The sequence below is a fragment of the Pithys albifrons genome, chromosome 15 (assembly GCF_047495875.1).
Source record: "Pithys albifrons albifrons isolate INPA30051 chromosome 15, PitAlb_v1, whole genome shotgun sequence".
In the NCBI taxonomy this organism is placed as follows: Eukaryota; Metazoa; Chordata; class Aves; order Passeriformes; family Thamnophilidae; genus Pithys; species Pithys albifrons.
The window spans coordinates 19,602,473-19,614,805 of record NC_092472.1 but is presented as its reverse complement, the minus strand read 5'-3'; the positions used below and the strand labels follow the sequence as shown (position 1 = coordinate 19,614,805).

Genomic DNA, 12,333 nt, shown 5'->3' with positions numbered 1-12,333 from the left:
AAAAGCAGTACCTTTCAAACACTGGGTTGTTGCACACGTTGCTGCTGAGCTGGAGGACAGTGCAGTGACACAGCCCCTTGTGAGGGCCAGCTCTGGGGACAAAGTGCCCCTCCACTGGCTGTGACCCACTGGGTGGCACAGGGGTGGCTCTGCCAGTGCTGCCTGCTCTGAGCAGCCCAGAGAGGGAACAAACTGCTCCTGGAATGCTGTGGCTCTGCTGAAACACCTGTGAGATGATTTCTGTAGCTGCTCCAGTCACAGCCCCGCTGGGTGTGCCACACACACATTGCACAGAGAGAAGGGGAAAGGATATCCTGAATACAGGCACTCTGAAAATGCTTCCAAGTTTATTTTGCAGTACATGTTTGAATATGTAATACTAAAAATTTAAAATAGTTTCAAGACTGACATCCATAGAAGTTTTACTAATTTTTGGTTTATTTCCATAGGATGCGCCTTGGTAGAGAACTATGTTCAGGGTTTTTTTAATGCATATAAATACTCTTTCTAATGAAACAGACAAAATCTTTCACAGTTTTAGGAAATGCTGTGGATTTCCTCTAGCCATATCCTACCATTTCACTTCATAACAAAAGAGGTTGATTTATGTTTATTGTTCATGCCTGCAGCTGAATTTTAATTCACAGATACACATTTTTTCTGTGCTTCCTGTATGTTACCAAATGCCAAGCACTCCCACTGTCTCCAGAGAGCATTATCTGTCAGAGGATCTTTCCTCACACACCTTCTGGAGAGTTGGACCTTTCAGTGGATTAAATGCACACTGACACTCACTGGCAGAAAAAAGCTGCTGTACATACCTATCTCAAGGGTAGCAGAAGGTCATCAGCATTAAGGTGGAAAAGGCTCTACAACCACTTCACAAAGGTAGTGGTGAAGAGGGTTGTGTGTTTGTGGGGAGGTGGCAGAAGGTGCCTGGTGGCAGCAGGGCCAGCCAGGCCCCCCCCACCCGCCCAGTGCCTGCTCCGTGCTGGCATCACATGTGCCACTTGTCCTTACCTGTTGTCCCACCATTTCAGCAAAGGTGAAAAGCACCGACAGGGCTGGGTTTAACTGACATATGGTCACAACAGGAGCATTCTGAACATTTGTGCACATATGGAGACTGGAACCCCAGAGGGATCGTGATTTCTCATTCAAAAACCACATATTAAAATCGTTCTAATGCTGGGGAGGGTTATTGTAACAGTGACGTGGGAATATTTTCTTCCTGTATCACAGACACTTCACCTCACTCATCAATTGTTTTTATCATAAAGCATAAACAGCACTCCAGAAGAAAAGGCAAGGGAACTTACTACAACAAAATGCCCTGAAAACCAGTTACATTTCATGTAAGGTGTGTAGATCTAGAAGGAAAAGTTACTTTATTCAATTGTATTTTCACATGAAACCCCAGTATAAAAAAACCTGTGCACTGACTCCATCTACAGGGCATTGTAATACTGACACACCACTGAGTTCTTAACACGGGCCCAACGTGTTTGAATTCTCACGTTAGGGATGCACATGCATCCATTACAGTGTAAATATGTGTACACAGATACATCTGTCCACATTTCTGGAATAAGCCTCTTTTCACAGAATTCTCCACCTAGGTCAGGTGAAGTACTTTGTGAATTCCTCAAATCTCACCTTAATATATTATCAAGTTATTAAGCATCAGATTTATTCAATACATCAAATCTGACATGAATGACCCCTTTTTATTATTTATTGTTTTTCGAGGAAATGTTTGTGCAGATGAACCTTTGTCCTTTCCCCACTCCACTCTATTTAAAATCTTCAAGGTAGTCAGAAAATAAGTTTCTTGAGAACTGTGAATGCATAAGGAGACACTATGAAGATCAAGACACAAATAGATCTTTTAAGGATCACTACTGACAATACAAGAATGCTACTGCTTTTTGCTCATTAGGTAATGTCACTAACAGGACATCAGTAGTTTTAAAATACAGAAAGCCATCTGAGAGTCTTCGTAAAACACCTTCACTGAATTTTGACTTGCAGAGAGTACTTCGAGCAAACTCCAAACTGCTTTGTAGCCTTCAGTTAACCCAGCAATTTTTTGATGAGGTGGTGTATGCTTATGAATTGTTCTTAATGCTAATGTTATTTTTAGATTATAATTTCAACAAATATTCCACAAACATTCAGTGCAGTGTGGTCTTTCCAACATAACTATCATAGGCTTTGAGCTCACAAATTGGTCTTCATCCAAGCAGTCTCCCTTCACCAGGAAGGTCTACTTCAGATTTTCAATACAGTTACTAAGGGAGGACACAATCCTGACCAACAAAGAAGTTAATTTTTCCTCTGCTTGCAGTGGCAATAATTAAATGCAGTTAAATGAGATAAAAAACCCTTCATTATACTTTTTCCTCTCTAAAGAAACCTGTATTTCTGAGTAGTCTTTATATAGGAGTAGAAAAGACTGCACAGGTGTTTAAGAGATAGTTTAGTTTAAATCTGTTTCAGAAAGCTTTTGCTTTATTCACCATACTGAAAAAAATTGTCATACAAACAAATGATAGTTTTCTTTTAGACTTCTCTTAGATTTAGCTGGGATTTCAATGGGATTAACTTCCCCCAATACACTAAGTGGTAGTGCAGCCATGCATTATTTGTCTTATGCTCCTATATTAAATGAAATATGTTAGTGCATTAAAAAATCTCTCCCCACCTTCTCTCAGTCAGTGCATGCAGAAGGAGGCTCCAGGCCCAGAGGCAGTCACAAAGCACCAGGAATCTCTTCATGGTGAACTCTGAAACTGGAAGGAAAAGAACCATCAGCATCACCTACATTAAGGCAGGTACTACAAAACAAAAATGTCTGATTTTGGAAACTGCTGCAGAATAATTTGCTGTCAGGCAATAACAATATAGCCCATGTCATTCAGAAAAAGGGAGCACGGCCTGGGCGGTTCTCCTGTTTATCTTCTGTTTCTAGACCTAGAACTTAGGGTGGGACTTATTTTGCGGTAAAGGTTTATTCTTTGTGCATTATTCCTGAGCTTTATCAAAACCAATGCTGAGTTTAAGCTGTTACCCTCAAACTCTGTGGCAATTCTTCCTCCTGCACTGAAAACATGACAAGGTGCCTCCACAGCATTTCCAGACGACCAAGTGACATTGTTTTCTGTTTGACCTGAACCAGCCTGAGCCCTTCCAAACCTCTTGGAAGGTGTCTGTGTGTGGCAGTATGAGTGAGAACAGCCTCACAGCCACAGCTTTGCTTTGATGTGATGGAAGCAACTTCCTTCTCCAGATACAATTCTCCTCTTCCCTGAAATAACAGCATCAGAAAAGCACTAAAATGATCAGGTTCTGACTCTGTGATCTGCTGCTACATAGGCAGGCTAATATTTTTGTTGGGCTGAAGGGCACAATTCATAATGAAACCATGTGCTGACAACCTACACATCATCTCCTAAATCTCTCCCAGTCTCTGAATGCTGCTAGAAAATGGTTTTGCATTAGCAGCCTTTTCCTCCTTTCCAAATGTCTCCTGTTCTCTCTCCAAACTTCACTGAGTTACTCTCAGTTTACCTTAGAGTAAAAAGTAACACAACTCATAAAGTTGCTTTTGCTTTCCAATAAACCATAAAATAAAAAATTAACCGATATTTGTGGAACTGGTGTTCCAGATTCAACTGTTTGCCCAGGAGATGCTGCAAGTCCCTTTCCATATTGATATAATGTGTTCTGGAATCCAGCTGATTTTTAGGGTTCATTTCATTAAATAAGGGCAAGAGGATTCGAAGCCCGTGTTTTTCCTCCACAGTGAACTGGGGCTTTTTACGTGCTGAGGAAATGAAGCACTGTACACAGAAATGTTGTACCTTTAAATAACCTACCCCAATTCACTGTACACTCTGAGGGACAATTTAAATCAATAAAATACTGTTACAAAGCGGTATGGAAGCAATGAGATATAATTAATGCGTTTATAGCCAAATGATTGGCAGATAAGCACTGAATGGGGCTGAGCTAATCCAGCTGGATAGGAAGGAGCTGGATGTGGCAGAAAGCGTGGATGGACAAAGATCTTCAGGGACGAGGCTGCATCTTAAGTTGCCCTGGAATCAGCCCCTTCCAAAGGGAAGGGCAACATCTGTGGCTTCAAAAATCACCTTCTCCGGGTTGTACCAACTTCTGCCCTTGCAAAAAGCTCGTTGGGATGAAGAACGGCAAGTGAATTATTCTGAACTATCCTGATCTGTTGAGCTGCACGCTCTCCCCCCTCCTCTCAACACCACCCCCTGCTTCCATATACCCACCCAGGCACTACAAATCCCGGAGAAGGAAAGTTTCTCGCAGCTGAAAAAGCCCCTGGTAACAGGGCTGTCGGGATGGCTGGAGCCCCGCAGCACCGGCCCGGCCCGCGCCCACCGCCCGCGAGCCATTGCCGGGGCTCCCGCAAAATGGGAGCAGAGCCACGCTGGGGGAGCGCTCCGGCAGCGCCCGCTGAAGGAAAGGGAAAAAGGGGGAAAATCCAGACCAAAACGGGGCTAAAAGGGGGGCATTTGATGCATTTTTGACTCACGGTGAAAGACTTGACCCTCCGTGAGGAGCAAATCGCGACTTGTTTTCCTCCGGCATTGCAACTTTGCATCCCCCTGCCCGGAGCAGCCACCCCTCCCTCCCACCGCGCCCGCGGGAGGCAAAACCCGAGCCCGAGCCCTGCTGAGGGACCGGCGGAGATCCGTCCGCGCTGGAAAATAAATAAATAAGCGAAATGCCGGTGCCCATCGATCGTTGCGGTTTTTCAGGCTGGAGGGATAGGGGGGAAAATCCCCTCAAGCCGGCGGTACCTGCGGAGAGAGGGACGAGCAGCCGCCTGCACGCCTGGCCGCGGTGCCCGCGCCGGGAGCGCCCGGAGCGGTGCGGTGTGTGCGGTGTGTGCGGTGCGTGCCCGTGACCGGTGCGTGCCCGCCGCCGCCAGCCCCCGCCGCCCTTACCGGAGCCCGCGGGTCCGCGCTGCCGGTGCCCGGCGCTGCCCGGCGCTGCCCGCCCGCCGGCGCGGAGGATGCGCCGCTGCCGCCCCGCCGCTCACTCCGCCTCGGCCATCGCCGCCGCCGCTCCGCTGCTCCAGCCTTGGCACCCCAATTTCTCTGCCCAATATTCCCACCGCCGCTATACAACAAAAGCTTTCTCTTTACCAAGACAGTAGTAATACGTCCCAGGGTAAACCGGATGTGAAATAGGCTGTGACTTCATGCCAGAGAGATTTTATTTTAGAAAGGAAGGTGGTACCAAGCTCTCATCTAGAGACCAATCCGCCCATTTTTTATATGCAGCACAATTTAACTTCCAGTGCTCTCGCCCTAATCCCTTTCTCTCTGGCTGCAGACTCAAATCCTACAATCTGCAGCATTATTATTATTAGGGGGGGGAGGCTGCACGGCCAGGGGAGGCTGCGCTGAGCATCTTTAGACACTTGCAGTTTACAAAAGAGTCTATTTTGAGGGTCGTGCATTAAAAATATAACTGCTCTGCGTTAGCGTGCAACCTTTGATCGAGTATTTAGTCGCGGCATAAATATGAATGAACGCTGGCCAGGGGTGTAGAGGATGCAGCACTACGCTGGTGCCCAATGGCCCGTGTGTGCCTAGAGGGACCTGGCGGCAGCCCCGGCTGTGGCACACGGGGCCGGAGCTTCTGTGCCATGCTAAGTGCGCGCAGGTACCGCGCATTTCGGGCGCGGCAGCAGCTCAGCTCGGGCGCGGGGCTCTCCCGCACTGCCCTCGCCCTTGGCGGCACTGCCACGTCTGCCAGCGCGGCCCCGGGGCTCGGCCGGTGCTGCCTGTGCCCGGGGCTGGCCATGCCCGGGGTGGCTGTGCTCGGGGTCTGCCCCCAGCCCCAGCCCGCTGTGCCCGGGGTGGCTGTGCCCGGGGCTGGCCGTGCTCGGGGTGACTGTGCCCGGGGCTGGCCGTGCTCTGGGTGGCTGTGCCCGGGGCTGGCAGTGCCCCACGGGAGCGGCTCCGCACCCGCGGCAGAACCCTGTGCCCCTCGGGGCCGAGCGGACCGCGACCCGGCGCTGCCGGCACTGTCCGGACGGGGAACGGGGACCAAGTGGGATGCAGCAGGTTCGGGCCGCTGTGGGTGTGCGGGGAGCTGTGGGTGTGCGGGGAGCTGTGAGTGTGCGGGGAGCTGTGGGAGCTGTGGGTGTGCGGGGAGCTGTGAGTGTGCGGGGAGCTGTGGGTGTGCGGGGAGCTGTGGGTGTGTGGGCAGCTGTGAGTGTGCGGGGAGCTGTGGGTGTGCGGGGAGCTGTGGGTGTGTGGGCAGCTGTGAGTGTGCGGGGAGCTGTGGGTGTGCGGGCAGCTGTGCGGGGAACTGTGGGTGTGCGGGGAGCTGTGGGTGTGCGGGGAACTGTGGGTGTGCGGGCAGCTGTGGGTGTGTGGGCAGCTGTGCGGGGAGCTGTGAGTGTGCGGGGAGCTGTGGGTGTGCGGGTAACTGTGGGTGTGCGGGGAACTGTGGGTGTGTGGGCAGCTGTGGGTGTGTGGGCAGCTGTGCGGGGAACTGTGGGTGTGCGGACAGCTGCCAGTGTGCGGGCAGCGCTCACCTGCCCGCACAGGATTCCGTGCCCGTGGCTTGGGGCAGCGCTCACCTGCCCGCACAGGGCTCCGTGCCCGCGGCTCGGGGCAGCGCCACCAGCCCAGCCCTCCGCAGAGTGTCGGGCACTCACTGCTGGTGCAGTGCAGCGCGGGCAGCGCTCCCAGCCCCGCTCAGTGCAAAGGCAAAAGGAAGCCCTTCCTCAACAGTGTCTGCTCCTCAGACAGCACCACCAGCGTCGTTGGGGTGAAAAAAACCCAGGCATCATATGCACTTACTGGATTTCAAATGCTGTCTACTTTCCCTCTTCTCCTCTCAATGCCATCACAATGCCATTCCTGCCCTCCTGTGATGCTGCTCCAAGGGAGGTCAAAATCCAAATATCTTGTCAGAGATAACCTGAATTGATATCTGAGGTGAGAGTTAAGCTATCTGTTGCAAGTAAATTAAGTATTGCACATGCTGTACATCTCCATAAACTGCTTGATCTGTTTGTTTCTGTAACAGCACAAGAAGTATTTGATTTAACCCAAGAAAGCAAAGACATTCCTAGCTAAGGCTGGCAATAACTTCCAAGGTGGCAGTCATTTTGGATAAGTGCCTGACATAACAGTCTAAACACTGTAATGATTTCCCTAAGCACAAGGAAAATAGAAATTTTGTTTATCAAATTCCCCTAGTTCACCAAGTTCACCCAGTCGTTGTGATCAGCACCGAAGAGCCACAGGTTATTTCAAAGACTTGCAATGGACTTCTTGCTTAGTTTCCTGACATTTCCAATGTAGTTCATCTCATTTTGGTTCAAGGTTGTTAGCAGTGCACAGAAAAGTAGGGAACAGAAAAACCTTCCCAAGGAAATCACAAGCAGTAACTTTTCGGATCACTAGTGCATAGACACGCTCTTAGTGGCTGGAGTGCATGTTTGCCAAGTATACAAACTTTTCACCTTCATTTGCTCTTACCTGACACAATCTACTATGTTTTTGTTCTTCCACTGAAGTATGAGTTTTGCTTAAGTAACAAGTAGACTGAGGTCCTCAGCTGAGCATACAAAACCATCACAATAGATTTTTATTAACGTACATGGACATTGTGTGGCTCGAAAACCCCTGAGATTCCTTTCCCTGTCACTAGGCATTAAATATATTAGTTCCAATGACCTGTAACTATTTTTAACATGTACATTTGCAAAAATAAATCAATGTTCAACATAGATTCCATATTTTGTTTTTCCCTTTATTTCTCATGAACAGAGTTTGTAAGTACATTTGCTGTATGTGTGTGTCTGCTTTGTAGCTGGACAGAGTGAGTGATGGAATGGCCAGAGCTTTGTGTTCTTCTGTGCACTGAAATCTGAGCAAGTGGACAGCTGAAATAGTTTCAGAACCCATGAGACATAGCCTTGCATCCTATAGTTTTCTTGACTTATTGTATTTAGTACATAAAAAATGACAACTGAGTTTAGTTCAGTAAAGTGTCAAAGGTTACACAGAATGGTCTTTGCCTCCGTGGACACAATTGCTGCATGACAAAGGATGATAACGATTTTCTGAGTTCTCACTGGGTGAAAATATTAACCTAAAATTGGAAGTTGCTCACTCTCTCTCTAATTGTCATCTGCTCAGAAAGTAGGACAAAACTATTTTTCCTCCATGGCTGAGATTCCTGTCCATCAGTGCTCACACATAACCCAGATTTTCCCTTTTCCTTTCAAAGGCGGTTCCCGCAGTCATCATGTCATCCTGTAGTAAACGCTAAAAATAATTGGATGTAATCAAACAAATGGATTATGGTAGCAATATACCTGCTTTTTAAGAAAAAAAGCCTACAAGAAAATATAACTAGTTTTTACCAGCAGAAATGCTCTTTGGAATTACAAATGCTAAGTGTCTTGCAGTTCTGACTTTTTCCCTTCCCATCCAAGTTCCACTGACCTAATCCATAGATGACTAAGGGTAATGCATTTCTCAGCTGAGGCCATCTGTGGATTTCAGGCACCTCACCTAAAGGATATGTTTGAAAATCTCAAGTATATAGGACCGTGTATAGTACCAGTGAGCCTTGGTGTCATGTGATTTCATTCTTGAACCAATTGTTCAGATGAGAAAGGGAAGATGCATTTGAACAAATGTCTGCAGGTAACTCAGGGTCAGGTGGTGTCATCTCTGCACAGAGTTACAGTCCTGGCTGAGAAGGGAAGGGGTCAGCCAGCCCCAGGTTTGTTCAAGGCAGCTTTGGGACTTCAGGATGTTTTCAGAAAGAGGCTCTGTCTCTCATGCTACACAGGAATGTAGAACTAAATCCTTTAAAAACAGTATTATTAAATCCAAAATGAACTTGGCACAGCTCCTGCGTGCAGTGCTTTGAACCTTGATGTTAGAGCAAGTGATTAGTAGCAATGAAGGTAAACCAACTGAATCTTCATCTGGTAAAATATATTTAGATGATGGATTAAAATTGACATAGAGAAGTAGTTCTGAAGTAGTTCTAAAGTAGTTAGAACTATTTTTGCTTCTGAATTTCTAGTAAGTACCTTCTGAAGTCTGGCCTATTCCTTCAGTCCTCTGTGTGTGTGTGTGTGTATGTTTTAAATAGGTCATCAGGAAAGAATATTTTTTTCAGTGCTGTGGTTTTTATCATGTTGTTCTTTGTGTATACAAAATATATGTTTCATTTTATTTTAGGAGCATATATAAGACAACTGAAATTCCACAGCAGAATGCTTTGACACAAAGTGTCCTGAATAGCCATGGGATTTGAATAAAGCAAATGAAAGTCAGAGATTTAGTGGCACACAGCAGATCAGAAGAAGAATTAAAACATAAAGACCATCTGCTCCCAAAGCTTTGAACTCTTATTATTTACAAGCCCTGCTTGTGTGATTAAACGGAAATATTTTGTAAAATATATGACTCCAATTTGATTCCTAATTTAATGTCTTTCAGAAATATGTTGAAACATAGCTGGTGCCTCTTTGGTAGACATAATGAAATGCAGTGGCCTAACTGCTCCCCCACCCCATTTAATTTACAGGCACAATAAAGAAAACAGGACATATACTTGTCAGCTTGTGGTGCTTTTTTGTTGTTTTTTTTTTTGTAAAAGGCAAGTGATTATATAAAAAAGTGCACTGTCTTTATGCCTCTTTAATTTTACAGTAAGATTTTATTCATCCCTTCATTCCTCTTCAAAACATTAGTAGAAAGGGAAAAAATAGATACTTCAAGGGAAATACAAATGAGAATTTTCATGAAAACAAGTTGCACTGTTTTCAAAGAGTCAATCTGAGTTACAATACCCATTCAGGAGATACGAATGTTCTTTCTAGATCTGTGTTGAAAATTGGAAGAGGCACTTCTTTGAACCCATTATCTATTAAAAATGGAATAAAGATGTAAAATAGTTGATGCCCAGAGACTTAGAGCTGATGATTGTCTCCTGAGTTTTAAAGTCTTCAAGTACAGTATTTCACACAGAAAACCCAATTACTGGCAAGTTTCTCAGATTTTTTAATCCACAGAGACAACAATTTATTATGCCTTGCCATGCTGTTGCCAACATCACCATGAAATTTAATCCCTAAAGTCAGAAATGGAGGATCCTTTCCTAAATAATAATAGGATTTCTTGTTCAATGTCAGAAAGAAAGAATGGGATAATAATCTGATTTCTAAAAACACCCACTGCAGAATTAATGGAAGCCATCCAAAGGAACAGAGGTCACAACTGGGAGCTTGTGGGGATTACAGAGGACCTGGAAATGCAGTGGTAATCATTGACAGGATCTTTTTCAGGAGGCTTTTCCTCCAGCAGCTGGTTTATCTGCAGGGCCACACAAGCCCCAGCGTGGTTGTCTCCCACAGTCCAACTCACTGCTGCTGCTGAGGGAAGGCTTGGCTGGAAACCTCCAGCGTCCTGAGCTTTCAGAGCACAAACTCAGTCAACCTTCTGCCACAAAGGGAGGAGCAGGGGAGGCGGGTGCTCCTGGCATGGAGCGCTCCTGGCCTGGTGTGTGTCCACCAGCTCTCCTCAGAGCTGAGATGGTAACTCTGGGCTTTGCTGGCCCTCCCCTGCTGCCTTTGGAAGGAAAGATTTGGTTGTGACTCAGATCTGAGAACTGTGACGTGTGCTTTGATGTGCTTAGTGGCAGTTCATTTTCCTCTGGACCAGTGAACTGACCTGTAATTTCATATTGTCTGAAGCAGCTGTGCTGATCTGTAATGGTGATTCTCTGCAAAACTGCTTAGGATAAAAATTTGTGTGAGGAGAAGTTCTAGATTACTCAAAGTTCCTGAAGATTGATACTTTTTATACTTTTTTTCCTTTAAAAAATTATCAAACCATACAATGTTGAGTTCATTAATAAACCCTTGATACTAATTGTTTGGTGATAAATAAAATGAGTGACTATGAGAAGAGTGTAAGCAAACTAAAATAAATATTCACAGAGATAAGAAAAAATAAAATATAATTTAAAAAATTAAGAAAATGTCAGTGGGAAAAACTTCAGTTCACCACTGTTCTACAAATATTTGTCTTTGATTGAACTAAAATGTGTAGAGTCCGAATATCTCAACCTGTATTCAGGGATGTGCTTAAAACATGTTTAAATCCATCCTTTTTCAGATAAACTTTGACTCCACTTAATGCTGTGGGTCATAAATATGTGTGTCCCACTAGGCTGAATTTTGCTGCTTTGGAAGCCGAATACATTTAGTTTCTCTCTGTCTTGGTGCCTTTCTGAGGAATGAGGAGAGTGCAACTGTGAAGTTCCCTTAGTCAGAATTCCTGAGGTTTGGGTGAGTGCAGTGCCGAGCTGGAGCTTTCCTGCAAATCCCTTTGGAAGCCCCAGAGGTGTGTAAAGCAAAGGTAACACACACCCTGCTGTGTCAGGTGCAGGTGCCACAGTCAGGCAGGAGCACAGGGTTGGTTCACCCCCAGCTCTCACTCCAGAGCCTTCCCCACTCCTGGAGGTGCTGCCAGGGCAGCTCCTCAGCTGGTCTGACCCCCCGACCCCCCCGTGTGCTCCCTGGGTGCTGCTGGCACTGCGGGCCATGTGCTCACCCCACTGCAGTGCCTGCCAAAGCCCCTGCCCTCTGCTCCAGGGGGAGGGCAGCTGTGGGAACAGCCACGGAAACGCTTTGGTGACAGCCACATTTTCAGATTTTATTTTTGTATGATCTGCTTAGAAATCCAAGGGTAGTCAGACACAGCAAATGCAGAGGCACAATACACTGGGGCAATCATTAAAAAAGGGGTGCAAGGCATGAGTTTTGTAAAATTTTAATAAGTTTTCCACTCATCCCTTTCAAGGTCCTTCTCCAAAAGATGCTGACACAACTTGTCGGTATTTTCATTCTATTTTAAAATTATTTCTGTGTGGTTTTCTACCTACTGAGATTATACAGACCAATTTCCCATAAAGGCGGTGCTGGGAAGTTGGAGCTTCAGGTGTTGGTGGGAGGTATTTAGGGGCACTATAAGAGCAGGGTGGGGTATAGGCAAGCTTCCCTCTGGCCCAGGGCTCCTTGTTGCTGTGCATTTGACTGCTAAGGTGGGTTTCTCCTCAATTATTCTCTGGTTTCTGTTGCTTGTCTTTACTGTTACAGATTAACTCATGATTGAGTTGTTTGGAATTTCCTTGCAGAGCCCCCAGAGTCACTCGGGCAGAACTGAAATTTTGATGTTGGCTAGAGAGCTGCTTGATGAATCTGTATTTTTTTTCTTGTTCATTGAACCATACTGATTCAACTACGTT

At 46.1% G+C, this 12,333-nt stretch overlaps 1 protein-coding gene across 3 annotated transcripts in view; it reads right to left on the bottom strand.

Annotated features, from left to right (window-relative positions):
- The window catches only part of GABRA1 (gamma-aminobutyric acid type A receptor subunit alpha1), a 36,116-nt gene extending 30,766 nt beyond the window's left edge, over positions 1–5,350 (bottom strand). Inside the window, exons 1-2 of one of the 3 annotated variants that reach the window (XM_071570651.1) lie at positions 4,983–5,350; positions 2,705–2,792 (exon numbers count right to left, since the gene is read on the bottom strand). In XM_071570651.1, coding sequence (XP_071426752.1) covers positions 2,705–2,778 — 74 coding nt within the window. In that variant the 5' untranslated portion in view covers positions 2,779–2,792; positions 4,983–5,350. Of the gene's footprint in view, positions 1–2,704; positions 2,793–4,835; positions 4,908–4,982 lie in introns of those variants that run through there. The other 2 variants (XM_071570650.1, XM_071570652.1) reach the window with 2 other exon arrangements.
- Positions 5,351–12,333: the final 6,983 nt, after the last annotated feature.